The sequence below is a fragment of the Bos javanicus genome, chromosome 10 (assembly GCF_032452875.1).
Source record: "Bos javanicus breed banteng chromosome 10, ARS-OSU_banteng_1.0, whole genome shotgun sequence".
Lineage (NCBI taxonomy): Eukaryota > Metazoa > Chordata > Mammalia > Artiodactyla > Bovidae > Bos > Bos javanicus.
In genome coordinates this window covers 69,972,026-69,992,047 of record NC_083877.1, presented here as the reverse complement: position 1 = coordinate 69,992,047, position 20,022 = coordinate 69,972,026, and the positions used below count along the sequence as shown (strand labels likewise).

The 20,022-nt window shown below is 38.6% G+C and overlaps 1 protein-coding gene across 2 annotated transcripts in view; it reads left to right on the top strand.

The window, feature by feature from the left end:
• The window catches only part of ARMH4 (armadillo like helical domain containing 4), a 140,722-nt gene that overhangs the window by 5,771 nt on the left and 114,929 nt on the right, over positions 1-20,022 (top strand). For both annotated transcript variants that reach the window (XM_061428998.1, XM_061428999.1), the window contains exons 2-4: positions 3,754-5,134; positions 9,742-9,996; positions 12,238-12,450. In XM_061428998.1, the coding sequence (XP_061284982.1) occupies positions 3,754-5,134; positions 9,742-9,996; positions 12,238-12,450 (1,849 nt within the window). The remainder of the gene's footprint in view (positions 1-3,753; positions 5,135-9,741; positions 9,997-12,237; positions 12,451-20,022) is intronic.

The window sequence follows — 20,022 nt, the reverse complement described above, 5'->3', positions numbered from 1 at the left end:
CAGAGGACTGCCAAGCCATTAGGATACCTTGATAGTGAATGACAGATAAAGTGCTATGACTGGCTCAGAAAAGGATGCTTTTTAAGCTATTAGAAGCTAATATCCACTATCAGTGAGCAACTGGGTTAGAGTTCATGTATCTGAATTAATTTGCACTGATGGATAGAGTGAAAAGAAAGGAGCCTCCAAAGTCACAGTGTAAAAGGAAAAGTTAGAGAAATGTTTTGTTTTATTTGTTAAATATTCTGATATTTGAGTTAATTTAAGATAATTAAGACATAATTTCTAATAAGCAGTGAAATCTCTCTCTCCTTCAGCAAAGCGGGCTATAGACATTGATTTGTTTGTTCAGCCAGTATTTACTAAGCGTTTCCTCTGTGCCAGGCACTTTGCCAGGGAAAGGAGACAATGTCGAGGGAAAAAAGAAAAGGCCTTATAGCCTTGTGATTACACATGGTTACTTAGGTTTGGAAATATTGTCACTGAATTGACAAGAGTTAGTCTTTCCTTATTTATTCTCTACCATCACGCAGCTCCCAGTGAAGGACTCCAAACTCATGGGAGTGGCTATGTGAACCTGTGCTGTGTTTGGAAAGACAGAGAAAGATCTGGAACTTGAAGGTCATCTACCAGTTTATCTGAGTTGCAGATGTGTTCCCTACTGCCGTTCCAACAGGCTGTCTTTTCTGCCTCTCTTAAAGTTCAGGCGTCACTTTGAATAGTAGGGAGAAGGAGCATATGGCTGCAATACACAGGCATAGAATAGGCGTGCAGTTCACCCCACTTTTTCCTGTCGTAATTGAATTTAGAAAGCAGGTGGCTGACACTTAATTACAGAAGGAAGGTCTTTTAGAGCCATGGCAGAATTCCCTTCACACAAAAATTGTAAAGTTTAAGGTCTAGATGAAAATGAAACCTTGAAAGGAAAATCTGTTTTAGAAAGGCAATAGAGATGATATTACATCTTTTTTGTTTATCCCTACCACCCTCCAAATCTGATTTGTTCATAAAATTCTCCTCTCAGTCCACATGATTCCAGAACATATGAATAAAATGTGAGGCATTCATACAATCATTTGGGTGCCCTGCTTGCTTGATGACAAAGTTGTGGGAATATGAAAACATTTGCATTTTTCTTGTGTGTTTTATAGATAAAATAAGAAAATGGAATCATGGAGATAGAGGGATTTCAAAGATTTTTTTTTTTTTTAACTCCTTATTCTGTCAAAGGAGAGACTGAGGGTATTCGTCTAGTATCACATGGCATGTTTTATCAACAATAAAGCTATGATTCATTTTTCTCACGCCAGTCTATGTCCTTCTAAACTCTGCTGCTGGGAATTCCCTGGTGGTCCAGTGGTTAGGATTGCATGCTTCTGTTGATTGCAGAGGGTACAGGTTCGATCCCTAGTCAGGGAACTAAGTAAGGTCCCATAAGCTGTGCCATGGAGACCCAGCTTTTAGGCCACATCCTCAGTCTCCTGAGGTAATATTTCATTGAACTGGAAAAATATTTGTTTAGGGAAGAGCAGATCTCTGAACAGGTCAAAAATGAAGCAGAGAGTTCTATAGCTTTTATGTATCTTTGACTATCTAATTTATAGTTCAGCCTGTATGTTCAGAAGCCAAAGGTGTAGTGTCATCAGCTGTGAGCACTCTTGTTATACAGCTGTCACATGTTTTTGTTTTAAGGAAGGAAAATAGAAGCCGCAAGCCAAATACTGCTACCAATTCTGTTACCTGGCTGTGAACTGGGCTGCATTATGGCTCATCTGAAGTATGGGGATAACTAATTCCCAGAATGTTCACATACTATTCCCTCTTTTAAAATATCATTCCTGGATTCTTTCCCTTTAAAACAGTGTGTTTAAACAATGTATGCTACCTGTATGTAATTTAATATTAAATATAAATGCTTCAACCCCTCATCCTACAAATGAGGAAATTTAGCATCCCCTTCACTATCTGAGGGTGTCCCTGGTCACTCAGATGGTAAAGAATCTGCCTGCAGTGCAGGAGACCTGGGTTCGACCCCTGGGTTGGGAAGAACCCCTGGAGAAGGGAATGGCTACCCACTCTAGTATCTGGCCTGGAAAATCCCATGGACTGTATAGTCCATGGGGTCACAAAGAGTTGGACACAACTGAGTGACTTTCACTGAAACTTCACTCATTATCTGAAGATTCTTGGGTGGGTGGCTTACATTTCTTCTAGTCATCTCTAGATTCAGTTTTCTTTTGCTTCTAAATTTATGGTCCCTGATATGCTGTTCCTTTTTTGCACATGGCATCTCATGGCATCTTTCCATTCCTATATTCTCCCAAAGTAATTTTTTCAGGTAAAAAATTATTGGTGGCAATAAATATTTATGGTCTCATCCCAGATCTGTGTACTAGGAACTTGGCAATAACTTAGTTGAGTGGTTTTGACTCCAGGTCTTTCAAGAAGCTGCAGTCAAGATGGCAGCTGAGGCTGAAGTCATCTGAAGGCTTGACTGGGGCTGGAGGAGTTGCTTCCAAGATAATTCATTCAAGTGGGTTCTGGTAGTTCAGCAAGAGGCCTCAGCTCCGAATCCATGGATTCCTCTTTCCTCGTGTAGATAAATTCAACCTTCTTTTTCTCTTCAGCTATCTAAATCTTGCCCTTAGTACTTGACCTTTTCTCTGTCTCAAAGAGGCCTGGAAGACTAACTGGATTAACATGTGGAAGGGTCACACTTCTTAAGGGGAGAAGACCCTATGAAAATATACATCTTTATATTTTGTGTGTGCACATCATAAGCTTAATTAACCCTGAGAGTTTAATGATTAGACATAGGAGAAAGGAAAAGTATAACTTTTATAAAGATAAGGTTTTTATTTTGGGATTTAGAATTTTCATTCCTGTTTAATTTTCTAGAAAAACTGCAGTATCTAAGAACTTTCTGATGATGGGATAGATAAAAAGTCCTAAAACCCTTAAGGTTGGGGGGAAACTAGCAGTTTCAATATAATTTTAGTTTTAATGACAGTGTATTTTTTTTAATAAATCTTAATCTTACAATAAATGTGTATTCAGTAAACGTTGATAATTTAAAATGTGTTTTTGTTCTCTGAAAGAGCTTTTTTCCCCCCAAAATATGCACTTGTTTACATTAACTATTTTACTTTTCCTAATTTTTTTGAGACATGAAGATTGTGCCTGTAATTTTTATAGTTGTTGCAGAGAAAACAAATGCTTTAAGTATTTTAAAGATAAATTTTAATTGTGAGTCATTTATATACTTTAAAAACTCTTGAATGAAACTGGTATTCAGTATTTTATGATGATATTTAATAAGTTTTAAAACATACTTAAAAGGTTCTGTGAATGTAGTATTAATAAATGTTAAGGTTTCCTTTTTATTTCCCTGGACGTGTTGCTATTTCTACCGTCATTTGACTCCATGATTAATAGAAGAATTCGGAAGAATATTGCAAATGTGATTTCAAGGGTAGTTTATTTCAAATAGATATTTTAAAAACAATGAACTTAGTACTTGAACTGTGTGTACCGTTTGCTAGAGAGCTGCAAGTTAAATCAGCTGAAAATTCAATAGGGAAAAATGAACTGGGTTATCCAAGTCTCAAAGGTACAAAGAAATAGAACATTCTTCTCCTATGTACTATCTCTAAACAGAAGTCAAGGAAATTATTTTACTTATGGTTTAATTTAAAGGGGCTTATTTACAACATATATTTATATGATGGTTTGATATGCTTTATTTTTCTGCAGGACTCAATTACTGGAATTGTCAACTCTACCAATTTATGTGCACATTTCTCTTCCACTATGAGCAGACCAATTGTGTTACACATTTGTCTGGCTTTCTGTAGCCTTCTGCTTCTCAACTTTGCCGCACAGTGTCTGGCTTTCCCCAACTTGGAAAGGAGGGAGATAGTACTTCTTCATGCAGAAAAAGGACAGTCTGAGAGGCTAAACACAGATGACCTAGAAAATGACTCTGTTACTTCAAACACTCCAGTCTCTGGAGATCCAATGATAGTGTTAGCAGGACCATCAACAATGTCTTTAAATAAAGTATTCCCTAGTAACAAAGAAACCTCTCCTGTAGGAGCTGGGCTCATGCAGGCTGATGGTTCTAACATTTACACTGCTACTGAGCCAGAGGTCCCAGCAGGGGAAGAAGTGTTCGGTTCTAGCCAGCCAGAGAGAATGTCTCCCGAAAGCCGACCTTCCAAGGCCATGTTAACCAACCCTGTCACGCCAACTGCTTCTGTGAATATTGATGAGAGGGAGGAACCCTCCCGTGGTACCATCATTCAGCCCACTGTGGAAGGAACCACTGAAGCAACACAAGGTTTTCTGAGCTATGTGGACGATCACTTGTTTGCAACTGAAAGCCCGGAAGGACTTAGTCTGGGGCATTCACCTTTATCCCTTGTGAATACTAAAGAAATGCTAACCACCAGTCCAAGGACTGAGAAATTTGAAGCAAACCCAGAACATAAGACCACTTCTCTTCCTGGGTCTAAGCTCACAGCAGGCACTGAGCCTTCCCAGATGACAGCTGATAATACCCAAGCTACTGCCGCCACTAAGCACTGGCTCCCAACCTCTGAGTCCATCCTGAGTGTTGAACCAGAAACTGACAGCCTGCTGGGAGCCCCGGAAGTCACGACGAGTGTCAGCACAGCTGTTGCAGCTGCTCCTGTCATAAGTGATGAGTGGGATGACACCAAATTAGAGAGTGTAAGCCAGATAAAGACCCCAAAGCTTGGAGACAATACAGAGACACAGGTGAGAATGGAAATATCTCAGACAACCCAAGCACCCGATATCGGGATGGAAGGCATGGAAGAGGGCAAAGCTTTGACAGAGGCTGCAGATGTGAGTCTGAAGCTGCCTGAAATGGAAACACACATGGAAACCACCCTGCCAATGGCACATGGGGGTGAGAGAGCATCAGATCAGAGTTCCGTTACTCCCACAAGTCCAATGGGAGATACGAAAGTCTCTGTCATGAACCTGGTCCAGGATACTGCGGACTTTGTGGAATCCACCAAGGAGAACGGTGCCATGTTCTTAGAGACCACTGTTTCCATCTCTGAATATGAGTCTGAGGTGCATCAACCATTGGGAAATAGATTTAAAGGTAAAAGAAAGAAAAGTAAGCTTTGTTTAACCTGGAATGTTTCTGTTTGATTTTTTTTTTTAATTGAGATATAATTGAAACATAACATGGTATTAAGTTTTAGGTGGTTTATGTTTTTTTAAGTGACAATTTAGAAGTAAATTAAGTTTTAAAGAAAAACAAAAGTAAATAAATAAAAATACATCTTTTATAAATGTATTTGTATAAAATACATTCAATTATAACTCCTATATGTAGACCAGTGGTGTTTAACAGGGAATAATTTGTCATCCCCTTACCCCCATAATTTGACTTACATATAGCATGAAGTGATCACCACAGTAAGTTTACTGAACATCCATCATCTCATATAGATACAAAACGAAATAAATAGAAAAACTTTCTTTCCTTGTGATGAGAATTTTCAGGATTTACTCTCTTAATTTTCATATATAACATATGGCAATATTCACTGTATCTGTCATGTTGAACATCTTTAGTACTTATTTGTACCTTTTGATTACCTTCATCCAATTCCCCCTTCTACCACTCCTACCACAAATCTGATAATTTTTACCACAAATCTGATCTCTTTTTCTGTGGGTGTTTGTTTTGTTTTTGAAGATAACTGACCCACACTACTGTGTTAGTTCCTAGTGATTTGATATTTTGTACATTACAAAATGATCATCAAGGTAAGCCTAGTTACCATTTGTCACCATACAAAGATGTTACATATATATCGACGGTATTCCCCACAGTTTACATTTCATATCCTTGACTCATTTATTTTGCAACGGGAAGTTTGTACCTCTTAATCTCCATTACCTATTTCTGGAGACATTTTTGGTTGTCACAACAGAGGGCCTCTAGTAGGTAGAGGCCAAGATGCTGCTAACATTCTACAGAGCATAGCACAGCCCCCAACAAAGGTTTATCTGAGCCAAAGTGTCAGTAGCTCCGAGAAACCCTGGTATAGATTAATATTTTTCAAACCTTTTGCTATGAAAATGTGTAAATATATATAAGAAAATGTGAAAAAAATAGCTATATGTTTAAATGGTATAATCAACAACATCAGATACTTATTTACACATTGTTGTAAAAAATACTCACATCCCTGATATTACCAAAAAGCCTTAGGTAAATATTTATCTCATAGTATTAACTATGTGAGTTCTTTGACTTTGTTTTCCCAAAAAGAAACTCATCTAGAAATAAGGGGGAAACCCCCCCACAATACAGATAAATCCTCTCTGCTGGCTTGATTCTGTACTTTCTACTTCCTCTTGGCCTCTACATCTGTGAATGTTATGAGATGTCAATCCTTGCATTTGTTGCTGATAAATGATGTTTTTCTTGGATTGGGTGTAGTTGGTCAGATAACAGCATGGGGAAGGAAAAACTTAGTGTAATAGGCATATGCTCATTCCAAATTGTTTTGGAATATGTACAGCTGTTACTTCAGCTAAGTGGCTTAATTAATGGAAAATATCAAATTAGTAATGTGTTTTATAAAGTGTTATGGAGATTGAATTAAAATGATAAAAATTGAATTTTACATATCCAATCTATTTTTTAAAAGACTGTAAGACCTAGTATACTGGAAGTTTTCATAGAAGCTTCCCAAAACTATTTTGTAAGTTGGTTTTTAAATTTCATTTAAAAAGTTGGGTCCAAATGACCAGGATGATATTAGATATGACCAAACAAGAAGTTTACTTCAGTTCTCCATAATACTATAAGACATTCCTGAAGCATTAAATCACATAGTCCCAGATAATTTACTGCACAATTGAATCCATGATTCTTATACTTGATTTGCCTTAGCTTCTACTAATGTAACTTAAAAAGAAAATAAATTTGGCAATTATATGATTTTTAAAAAAATTATTGAATATACTCCTTACTTAGTCATAATTTCCTCACTTAACTACAATATTTTAGTAGGCAGCTTCTTTTTCTTTCTAGCACATAGAACAATGTATGGCACATAGTAGGTACTCAATAAGTATCTCTTTGTTGAATGAGTAAATGAAGATAGAGAACCATCCAGACTAGAATTATCCAGTCTGCCTGCCTGCCTTGTCCAAATTAATCAAAAAGCTTCTAAGTATTCTTGGTAGAGAGAGAGAGAGAGGAGTGTCAAATAATTCCTTTCAATTTTTACTTTTTCAATTGTTTCATAGTGTTAAAAATAATGTGAAAAATTGAGATTATTGATGACAGTAGTGAAAGAATAGTCAAAAGTTTGCCCATTTCCTGGTGATTACAAGTACTTTTCAGAAGTCAGCCCCTCAAGTGCCAATCATTTTAGGGCTCAGGGACTTACTTAGCACATTCTCTTCTTCAGGGAACACAATGATTTCTTGGAGTTTTTGCATATTATGAATTGATGAGGATCCTGGGGTTAGAGTCAGTCCTCTGATTCATCTGCTTCTTCAGCTGTTCACTCGGAGATCAGGTTTTAGGGGACTTCCCTGGTGGTCCAGTGGTTGAGATTCCATGATTCCACTGCAGGGGGCATGGGTTTGATCCCTGGTTGGGGAACTAAGGTCCCACATGCTGTGTGGTGAGGCCAAAAAAAAAAAAAGATCAGGTTTTAAAAGTAATCTATAATAATTATTGTATATATATATTTTTCTGTGGGAACTGGAAAGAATGAGAGATGTGGAGAAATTTTGAATGTTACTTTAAAAATTCCCATTACTATTTCTAGCTCTCACTCTGTCTTTAACAGCAGTCTCTTATTTGAAGTGCTGTGCCCTTTTTATATTTCTTACTGTTTTGTGAAACTGTGACCATAGAGTGAACATCTATTTTGACATATTTTTTCCTTAGAAGTGTTCATTATGCTTTCAAAAATGAGGGCAACATGGAGAATGCATACTGCTTTAAATGGTAAAACTATGTATTTTTATGGCAAATAGAGCATTGTCCTAGGTGCTGAAGATACTAGTATTATTTCAGAAAAAAAGAAAAAAAGAGTGGCACAAAGAGAAAATATGAAGCACATGTAAGGTTGTCTTATAGTCACGTATATCAGTCCTTCAAATATAAAAATCTCCAGTTCAAAGAAAAAGTAGCCTAAACTGATTGGGGACCAAGAAATGGAAATGCTTGTACTAAAAAAATATACAAACACTATTTTAAAGCAAATAATTTCTGAGGAGAAATGTTTTTGATAGGAAATGTTTTTAATAGGAAAAACAATGATGCCATTAATAAAACTATGAAAAAATCTTTCAGCTGCTTTTAAGAAGCTTTTTTTTTTATTACATATGGTAATGTGCTGAGTATCTAAAATTACTGTTTAAAAAAAGAGAGACGATAACGTCTTCTAGAAATTATGTTTTCCTAGTGGCTCAGTATTTGAAATTTCCAACATAACCTCTCCCTGAGAAGGGGGCAAATATTAACCCTTATAAATAGTATATAATCTAAATAACTATAAATAGTCTTTAATAATGTATTTGGGGGGATTATAATGTAAAGAAAGTGGACCTGCAGTAGATACATCTTACCCCACAGGTGTATCTCATTCTTTTTCATGTTGAAAAGCAAATGCAGATCTTTTACACAGGCCACTCTAAGTTGTTCCTTGGGCAATGGCAAGGTTTCTTTTCTCACGGCCGAACAATGTCCTCTGTGTGTGTGTGTGTGTGTGTGTGTGTGTATCTCATCTTTTTATCCATTCATCTGTTGAGGGATAAGTACAGTTAGCACAGTGGTTAAGAGGGCTAACTATGTGAACTTAGGTTCCTTAGCTTCTCTACACCTAAGTCATTTGGAAAATGAGGTAATACTAGCTGACATTTATTGAATACTTACCAAGTACTGGGTGTGTACTAAGTGTTTTACGCGTGTTATCTAATTTAATTTTTGTAAAAACTCTATGGGGTAGATACTGTTATTATTTCCACTTTACAACTTAAGGAAGCTCAAGGTCCAGAAACATTAAGTAATTCATTCAGAGTCACGCAGATAGAAGATGGCTGAATCTGAATCGATACTCAGGCAAATTGGATCTGGAGCCTGTGTTCTTGGCCACTATGATACATGGCTTCCATGGAATGATGTTAGTACCTTCCCCCCCTTACATACGGAAGGATAAGATAATGCCCATCATGTGCTTAGCAATGTGTGTGTATGGCATATAATAGAAACTCAGTAAACATTAGTTATTGTAACTAGTATTCCTTTAATTCAAAATGCCAACTTTCTGTCCCCTTCAGGGATGCAAATGTGAATATTGATATATATAAATGCTTCTGAGAGTTTTTGAACTTAGTTCTGTATAATGTCTTTCTAAATAAACTGATTATGTTGATATTCATAAAGGGAAACTTAACTGTTGATTTCTTATTTTAAATTTTATTTTATGTGTTTTGTATTATTGTCTTTATCTCTGCCTTGTATTGATTCACCACTTCTTAGATTGATTCACCACTCCTGAAAACAGCAACACTGGAAACTTTTATTTACTGGCAGTTCATTTCTGAGCCATCCCTCTGCCTTCTCATTCCCTGAAATGACAGTCTGCTTTTCTTTAAATTATTAGTTATATAGTGACTTTTTCAGGTATAGGGATTTAGTCTATTTAAAAATGTTGTTTCTTCGCTTTTAAGACATCATCACTCAAGAGATGACAACAGCTGTTGAAGCAGCAGAAGCCACGGTGTCTTTGGTGACGCAGGAGCAGCAGGTTGCCACCCTCGAGGTCACCAGAGGCGAGGACGAGACCAAGGGAGGGAGGGCGTTGCCCTCTGCCACAGTGGATGCTCCTCGTGCTACTCAGCTGTCAAGAAGATGGGAGCCTCTGGCCACTGTGGTTTCAACGACACCCATCCCTGTCTCTTTCAAAGTTACTCCTGCTGTGGAAGGTCTGTAACAGAGGGAATTGAACTCAGTGTTTTCGGGGTGGATCTTTTCTGAGTTGATTAGGAATAGAATGAGGGAGGCAAATGGCCTGGGGGTAAAACCAGCAAGAACCAGGGGAATGAAATCAGAAGAGACCTGGGTTTGTATCCCAGCGTTGACCCTCACTAGTATTGTGGCTTCAAGAAAGTTTCTTAATGTCTCCAGGCCTTGGTTTGTTCATCTTTAAATAATGCCTACCTGTCTTATAGGTAATTTTCAGGGTTTTAACAAATGTATACAGAGAACTTTCTACATTAATATATAGGAGACCCTCAGATGCTCTGAGATCTTAAGGACAGTGAAGTTTTTGAATCTGAGTGATCATCAGAATCACCTGAGAATTACAAAAATTATTATTATTATTATTTAGTTATTATTTTTTGGCTTCATGTCTCTGTTTCATCATTGGCCTAAGTATTGGATTGGCAAAAAAATTCATTTGGGTTTTTCCATAACATTGTATAAAAACCCGAGCAAACTTTTTGGCCAGCCCAGTAAATCATACTTTTATTTATTACCTGAGTTATCTTTGACTAATAAATACCTCCTAATCCTGCATGCCTGCCTCTCTCCCCACAAAACCCCTAGGATCTTGTCAGTAACCTACAGGTAACCCACGATCCTTCCCGTCTAAACCCCTTCTTCCTCTGTTAACCATTAACCTGGATCTTCATTTCCTTGGCTTCTTTTTCGTTTCACTGTGTCTGGATGTACTCCTGATATTATATGTTTAAAAGTTTTAGTTTTTTACTTTATAAAAGCAGTATTGTGCTGTGGATAGCCTTTTGGGGACTTTTTTTTTTACTTGCTGTTCTATGGCTACTATTTCTTTACTGTGGTTCTTTTGGTTTGACTGCTTGTAATATTGCACTATGAAAATATATCACGGTTTATTTATCTCATCTTCATCCAGTCTTTTCTAGTGATTTGCATTTGGGTTGTTTACAGATTTTGCTATTGTGAACATAGCTGCCATGAATATTCTTTTACGTACTCTCCATTGCATGTGTGTAGGAGATTCTCTTGGGTATATATATGTAGGAATAGGGCATATGAATATTTGACTTTAGGAAGCAGTGCCTAACTGCTTTCCAAAACGATTGCTTCCATTTATACTGCCAACAGCAATGTATATGCTAATCTGTTGACCCATATCCTGGAAGCTTTCACAAATGGTTTCTCAGGCTTCATCACCAAGGAGGTTCTGATTCAGTTAAGTTGGGCTATGCAGAAAGCATGAAAATCAACATTTCAAAATTACCTCAAAAGATTATGATGATCAACTAGGCTTGGAAAAATGCTGCTATTCTAGAGCTTCTAGGTTTGGGGATACCTGGGGCTAATTTCGCTGCTTTAAAACTGAGCATATTCCAGACACAGATCTAAACTTTTACTCTTTGACTTGACTTTTGAAAGTTATCTTCTCATGGTAACTCGCTTCAGTTGTGTCCAACTCTCTGTGATCCCGTGGACTGTAGCCCGCCAGGCTCCTCTGTCCTTATGATTCTCCAGGCAAGAATACTGGAGTGGGTTGCCATGCTCTCCTCCAGGGAATCTTCCCAGCCTGGGGATTGAACCCATGTCTTATGTCTTCTGCATTGGCAGGCAGGTTCTTTATGTCACCAAAGTCATCTTTGGTGTATATTTAAACACATTTTGTTAAATTTTCTATCTTTAGTAATAGGTTATGTTGTTGTTGTTTGGTCGCTAAGTTGTGTCCAGCTCATTTGGGACCCTATGGACTGTAGCCTACCAGGCTTCTCTGTGCATAGGATTTCCCAGGCAAGAATACTAGAGTGGGTTGCCCTTTCCTTCTTCAGGGTATCTCCCCAACCCAAAGATCAAACCTGCATCTCCTGCTTGGCAGATGAATTCTTTACCACTAAGCCACCTGGGAAGCCCCAATAGGTTATATAAAATCCTATAAAATCCATAATATTGTCAATAGAATAAATGGGAGATTAAAATTTGAAACCAGAGTTCTGATTTGAGGTAGTATATTTTCCTGGAAGATAAGTATTTGCCTTGGGTAGCTGAATCGATGCATTGTAGGAGATGGAACTGGTCTAAGTGCCAAATCTACTGTACATGAGATACTGGTTTCATTAGTCATTTCTTGCTTAAAAAGTAAAAACGTATATTTAAATATATACATTTCTCATTTGGATCATCTTTGGTCAAGTCATCTCTCTTGTGTTTGGCAGATGTAATGGATACAGTCACAGGACCAAATGAGGAGTTGTTCACACCAATTTTGGGTTCTCCAGTGACGCCCCCTGGAATAACGGAGGAGGCACCCAGCACTTCCCCAGCGCTTGTTGATCCTGAGGCGTCTTCTGAAAGAAGAACTGCGGCTCCATCCTTTAGCTATGTTAACACAGCTGCCTCCTATGGCCTGGACCAACTTGAATCTGAAGGTATCCATGCTTTGAAGGGGATCTTTTCTAGGACAGATACAGTGAGTCATTGAGCAAATGTTGTTTTTGAGAAAAGATCAAGGAGAAGTGTATTCAGTCTGTAGTGTCGATGAGGGATCAGTAGACTGTGGCCCAGCCAAATCCAGGTTGACATCTATTTTTGTATGACAAGCTCAGATTGATCTTTACATTTCCAAGTGATTGGGGAAAAAAAAAATCAAAACAATAGTATTTCGTGAGTATTTCGTGAAACTTCAATTTTATAAAATTGAAGTTTTAGTGCTCCTAATTATAGCTTTGTTGGAATGCAGCCACATTTGTTCATTTGTGTGTTGTCTGTGGTTATTTATGTGCCAGCACGGCAGAACTGAGTAGTTGTGACAGAGACTAACTGCCCACGAAAAAATATTTATGGGATGGCCCTTGCCTGAAAAAACTCACTGACCCCTGCTCTCCATTAGTAACTCTCAATTATGGTTGAATGTTAGAATCACCTTGGGGAGTTTTTAAAGGATTCTAATACCCAAGTCCTTCTCCCAGTGATTCTGATTCAGTTGGGATGAGATCTGGCATCAACATTTCCAAGAGTTTCTTGAGATGATTTCTTTGTGCAAGCTGAGTTGAAAAACCTGGTTTAAATGGAAAACTTGAGTTTCCCCACTGGATTTTCTTGGGCAAAAATTTTAATGTGGATTGTATTTTTGTAACAGTGCTCTAGTGGTTAATGCTGGGTCATTCTCCCTTAATTATATCTCTGGGTTAGATGTTCCACTTTTTGGAGATGGGCAGTCTTCTCACCTCTTAAGGCTGAGAAATTCATGCCAAATTTTACTTTGCAAGACATTGGCTTTGAGCATGAAAAAGATGCTTGAGGTACAGCTGCACATCCACAAATGAGAAAACTGGAGATATAATGAAAGGTCATTTAATTAATCAGCACTTTGGCAGGTGAACAGCTCCTGGCTAGATTGAAAAATGCCCAGTGATTTGTAAACTAATCTTGGAGATAGGTAAGCTCTTGGGCACTAAATTAGCCATGGGTTTGAAGCATTGAAGACATAGGGTGTGCTGTTATTTTATCTACTCTGTAAGAGGGAAGGTGGTTCAGCCAGGTTTTCAGCAGGCTCACAGTCTCTATTGCAGACTTTCAGGGTAATGCTGGTAGTTCTCTGGCAGAGAAACATGACATTTTAAGAGGAATGTGAATTCTGTGGAGTGCTGGTTTAAGAAATGGATCAAAGCAAGCTCAGAGGCTAAGAGCTCTTGCTCTCCACATTAAGATCAGAACTTGGAATGTAGACTCATATTAGCTGTCTGCCCTCCTTGATGCCATCTGGAAAGACCAGGTTTCCCCAAATTAACCGGAGTTACAGATGACAGCTTTGCCGGCAGGGCTCACTGAATCAGAGGAAAGAAATTGGATTTGTGAATAATCCATACTTGTGAAACTGCAATAATTTTCTAAATTTAGTTGATGATGGAAGTTGTATTGAGATGTGTGAGAATTTTCTTAACTTGCCTGAGATGTCCTGGAGTTTTAGTGCTTTTCTTCTACACGATTCAGTTCCAGCTTCTTTTTGAGAATATATTTTGTCACTTTTGATCTAAGTTATGATCCTTGTCAAGGCTTTGAAAGACGTTTTGGTTTAAAAATATTCTTTCTGCTACATTGTTGGGCTTAAGACAAGATTTTGAATGAGCACACCTTTTCTCCTAAGTAAAAGGGAGTGCAGTTTTTATATTTAATTAGTATGTGTTAGTACTCTTGCCTGGAGAATCCCATGGACGGAGGAGCCTGGTGGGCTGCAGTCCATGGGGTCACGAAGAGTCGGACACGACTGAGCAACTTCACTTTCACTTTTCACTTTCATGCACTGGAGAAGGAAATGGTAACCCACTCCAGTGTTCTTGCCTGGAGAATCCCAGGGACAGGGGAGCCTGGTGGGCTGCCGTCTATGGGGTTGCACAGAATCGGGCACAACTGAAGTGACTTAGCAGCAGCAGCAGCAGTATGTGTTAATAATGTCATTAGTTTTATGCTGGTCTGTCAAACCCTCTGAAAACAGAAGTGACTATACTTATTTAAATTGATAAATCAATAGATGCCTAGAGGCATTCATTTTCAATGCGTGTTTTCCCACCTTGTCCAGGAATATAAGTGCAGCTTGAGGCTGTGACTGGGTGAAGAATTTTAATTTTTCCATAGCAATGGACCCAGGGGAGGATAGTTTATTTTTACCTAGAACAGGATCGTGTGAGGTAAAGTTGTCTACCTTTCAGATTTGAATCTCTGTGATGTGTTGATCGGAGAAGGCAATGGCACCCCACTCTAGTACTCTTGCCTGGAAAATCCCATGGATGGAGGAGCCTGGTGGGCTGCAGTCCATGGGGTCGCTAAGAGTCCGACACGACTGAGCGACTTCACTTTCACTTTTTCACTTTCATGCATTGGAGAAGGAGATGGCAACCCACTCCAGTGTTCTTGCCTGGAGAATCCCAGGGACGGGTGAGCCTGGTGGGCTGCCATCTATGGGGTCGCACAGAGTCGGACACGACTGAAGCGACTTAGCAGCAGCAGCAGCAGCATGGCCCAGATGAACCGAAAATTCGTTTCTGCTTGGTAGCCTGTCGTGTCTTTTCCTTTACATCACTACAACATGATGACGAATGGTGTGTATCGTTTTCTAGGACCGCTGTAACAAAGTACCTCAAACTGGGTGATTTAAACAACAGACATTGTTCTTTTGCGGTTTTAGAGCCTCGAAACCTGAAATCAAGGTGTAGGCAGGGCTGTGCTCCCTCCAAAGCCTCTGGATGGGGATCATCCTTGCCTCTTCCAGCTTCTGGTCCTTCAGGCATTACTTGGCTTGTGGCAGCAGAACTACAGCTTCTGCCTCCTCCTTCATATCTCCTTCCTTTGTGTTTCTATGGCCAAATTTCCCTTGTCTTATAAAGACATCAGCCATTGGGTTAGGACTTGCTCTACTAATTACATCTTAACTTGATTACGTCTGCCGGTACGCTATTTCCAAATAAGATCATATTCACAAGTGTTTGGATTAGAACTTAAACATATATTTGCACTGGGGGGTAGGGGTGGGGGCAGGTGCACAATTCAACTTGTAATAGGAGGTCTGCTTCTGAGGAGTTTTCCAGTTGGCTCTGAAGACAGAACACCCCTTGAGAGGTATGCACTGGTAGACTGGGAAAGTTTGGTGTGTTTCACATTTCTCAAGCATTGAAGAAAGCCTGCTTCTATAAGTGCATAGTGCCCTTTGCCTATTTCAATAAGTCTTTTACCTTGTCAGCAAAAATGCAGTTTGATTTTTGAAGGATAATGGTTTATCTTTACTTCTTTGTATTTTTTAAGGGAATAAATGCTTTCAGGATGATAAAAAATGCATTATACTTATCTCAGGCATAATTCTACCAGGGCTGTATTCAGCGTCTTTGGACTATAAACATGACAAAGTGTTCTAACTTTTAATTCAAAATTGGATAATAGCAAAGCTTCCCAGGTGGTGCTAGTGGTAAAGAACACTCTTGCTAATGCAGGAGACTTAAGAGAGGCAGATTTGATCCCTGGGTCGGGAAAATCCCCTGGAGGAGGGCACGACAACCAGCTTCAGTATTCTTGCCTGGGTAATCCCACAGACAGAGGAGCCTGGAGGGCTGTAGTCCATAGGGTCACAAAGAGTTCACAACTGAAGCAACTCAGCACACACAGTATACACACACACACACACAAACACACACGTGTATAAATATATATATATATATAAACTAATTTTTGAACATGATCTCTGTTTAAGTTGATACCATTTTTTTGGTTGAATATTAATGTATTTCTCTGCTCCAAAATGGCAGATTAAAAATTTCTGATTGCTTATGAAAACCTACTTGGAATATTTTCATTTGGGTTAGCTGTTTTTAAAATATTTTGAGACTAATATCAAATTTCAATATTTCTTATCAGAAGAAATTCTACTTTATGTATTTGAGAAATCCAACTGAGGATATCTAAACAAATCAAACTTATTTTGTTGTTGTTCAGTCATTTAGGTGTGTCCGACTCTTTGCAGCCCTGTGGACTGCAGCACCCCAGGCCTCCCTGTGTTCACTGTGTCCCAGAGTTTGCTCAGACTCATGTCCATTGAGTCGATGATGCCATCCAGCCATCTCATCCTCTGTTACCCCTTTCTCTTCCTGCCCTCAATCTTTCCTAGCATCAGGGTCTTTCCTAGCTGACAATGAGTCGGCTCTTTGCATCAGGTGACCAAAGTATTGGAGCTTCGGCTTCAGCATCAGTCCTTACAACGAATATTCAGGGTTGATTTCCTTTAGGATTGACTAGTTTGATCTTCCTGCTCTCCTTGGAACCCTCAAGAGTCTTCACCAATACCACAGTTCAAAAGCATCAATTCTTTGATGCTCAGCCTTCTTCATGGTCCAGCTCTCACCACTATACATGACTACTGGAAAACTTAATTTTGGCCTTTCCTATATTTCCACAGAAGATGGAAATTCATCCGTGCTGTAAAACTGTAACAATAGTTCTGTAGGGTGGAAGATTGTGGCTTTAATAGCTCAATACTATTATGCATACCAGGTACTAGGTTTTAAGAACATGTGAGAAATAAGAACAAAAACGAAGGTTTCTCAGATGTTGTGATTAAGGTATTGGTGGGCCTTCCTCACATCCCCAGCACTTCCTCCCATAATATCTGGAAGCCAATACCTGGGCTTTCCAGCTGGTGGGAAACTGCTTGGTGGTCCCCGTGGTGCTGACGGGACAGACTTGGGAACATGGTGAATTTGCTTGGACTCTCCCAAGATGAACCTCTTAGCTTATTGCTTTTCTGCAAGAGAAGAAATAATTCCCATTTCCTTATCTGTTTCAACACGCCTGTTTATTACTGAGTTTATAGAACAAACTCATAGTAATTGACGGAGAAGGCAATGGCAACCCACTCCAGTACTCTTGCCTGGAAAATCCCATGGACAGAGGAGCCTGGTAGGCTGCAGTCCATGGGGTCACGAAGAGTCGGACACGACTGAGCAACTTCACTTTCACTTTTCACTTTCGTGCATTGGAGAACGAAATGGCAACCCACTCCAGTGTTCTTGCCTGGAGAATCCCAGGAACAGGGGAGCCTGGTGGGCTGCCATCTATGGGGTTGCACAGAGTTGGATACGACTGAAGCGACTTAGCAGCAGCAGCAGCCTAGTAACTGATGTGCTGGTGAATTATTCCCCCCTTTGTATGATGCATATTATATGTAAACACATGACATGTTACTTGAAAAAAAATATATATATAAAGAGGTTTTTAATTCTAGATTCCAATAAGAAAACCATGTTTAATTTTTTAATATCTTGATTAAAAAATGAGACCAAATATATCATTTAACTTCAATTTTCTCTTTCTGACAGCTTTTCCCTTGTTTTTCTAAGACCATTTTGACTGTCCTAATATTTAGGTTTTGAAAGATTGTACTTTTGACATCTTTTCCCAGGGAGGCAGCGTGCATGGGGCAGAAGGCTGTCATTCTCTGTCACTTGTTGTTTGGTCTGTTTCAGTGACAATCCATTTTCCTCCCTTCGTGAATAGTTGTGTGTACACATCTGTGTGTGTATGTGTTTAATTTCATGGATGTTTTTTCCACAGTCCTCTGTGGGCATTTCCTATATATATGTATATATTTGCAGCACCTCTTAATTTCCTCTGCTGAAGTGATAGTGATATTATCTCTCCTTTCTTATCTGGAATTCTCAGTTATGCCTCATCCTAGGATTCTCTCTACAATAACATAGGAATTTCAATAACATAGGAATTCCAGGAGAAAGTCATGTTTGAAAAGCATGCCTTTGTTCAGATGACATATCTTTTGGCAGTGTGGGGACCTCATAATTGGTACTGAAATCAAGATGCTTAGTTTCTTTCTTTTACTGGTAAATCAGAAATGAATGGGGAAAAGCATTCTTTAAGCAGCATTGTAGAGAAACCTCAGAGATATTTTTCTTTAATAGCTCCATTGAGGATTGTTAAGAGCTCATGTAATTTTTATGAGAGAAATATTTGCTCTTCACCTGCACTTTAAGTCACAAAATCTTTTTTTTTGGTCTTCCCAGTATGCACTTCTTTTCAGAGAATATTTTCTTATTATTTTCTCAATCCTCAAATAACTTTTCAATTCATAAGGCAGCTAGAATGGATGAATGAGAAAGTCAAGGAGGAGTCAAAGATCTCATCTCAAGGCCACATTTATGAAGCAAGTTTATGTGACTTATTTTGGGGAGCTGTTACATGTGTATAATATTAAAGATCCAGTGGAGTGTTGTAAATTTGAACTGTCCACTGTTACTTGTGATACTGTAGTATGAGGTTAAGGAGGTTCATACTGCTTTTCACTCTGATCATGTTAAGAATGAGTACAAATTTTGGCCTTTCTTCTTGAAAATGCTTTGGATTTAATTTTGCCTCAGTAACAGAGGCAATTTCAATCACTGATTACCTGTTATGATAAGTCACTTTGTTGGCTTGTCCTGAAATCATCATACATTCTCTGGCATTTATGATAGATCTCTGTTCTTAAGTACTTGTGTGTTCTGTAAGTTGCTGCTGCTGCTAAGTCACTTCAGTCATGTCCGACTCTATGTGACCCCATAGACGGCAGCCCACCAGGCTCCCCCGTCCCTGGGATTCTCCAGGCAAGAACACTGGAGTGGATTGCCATTTCCTTACAGTAAATTACTCAGCACTCAGATTAGTCAACATATGTCTGCTCTTAATGTTCACATAGCCAGTGGTATTTCAGAAATAGTTAAAATCACAATATTATGATATGTTACCATAAAACTTTGCTACAAATTCTGCCGTTGAAGAAAGATAGCTAACATTCACTCTTAAGTTTTTTGGTATGCTTTCTTGTCATAGGGCATTTATTTATTGATACAGTCACAATTAATTAAACATTGTTATAAAATTGATTCTTCCCATTTTTTTTGTATCTTTGTTGCTCAGCACCGGAAAGTTAGACTGCTTGGTAAAACTCATTCTTAGACACTTACGAAATTTCATATAATGGTTCGTGATGACAAAAGGATTTAGCTTTGTACATATTCAGAGGTTTTGTTTATTCATTCATTTATGTGTATACTTAAGTATTTGATGATTCAGTTAATAAGTAGATTTTGTATAAATTTTAGTAGAAGATTTATGATAAATGCATAAATAACAGATACACAAGGTAGAAGATGGGAAAGGATCACAAAAAAATTACAGGGGGCTTCTCTGGTGGTTCAGTGGCTAAGACTCTGCACTCCCAATGCAGGGGGCCTGGGTTTGATCCCTGGTCAGAGAACTAGATCCTGCATGCAACTAGAGATCTCACATGCCACAATAAACATGGAAAATCCTGCTTGCTGCAACCAAGATCAGGTGCAGCCAAATAAACAAACAAAAAGCAACCAAACAACAAAAGCAACAAAACAATTATAGAGAAAGGACAGTGAAAGTTAGGAAAGAGAACTTAACCCTAGCTTAGAGAAATGCAAAGTTGCTATTTATGC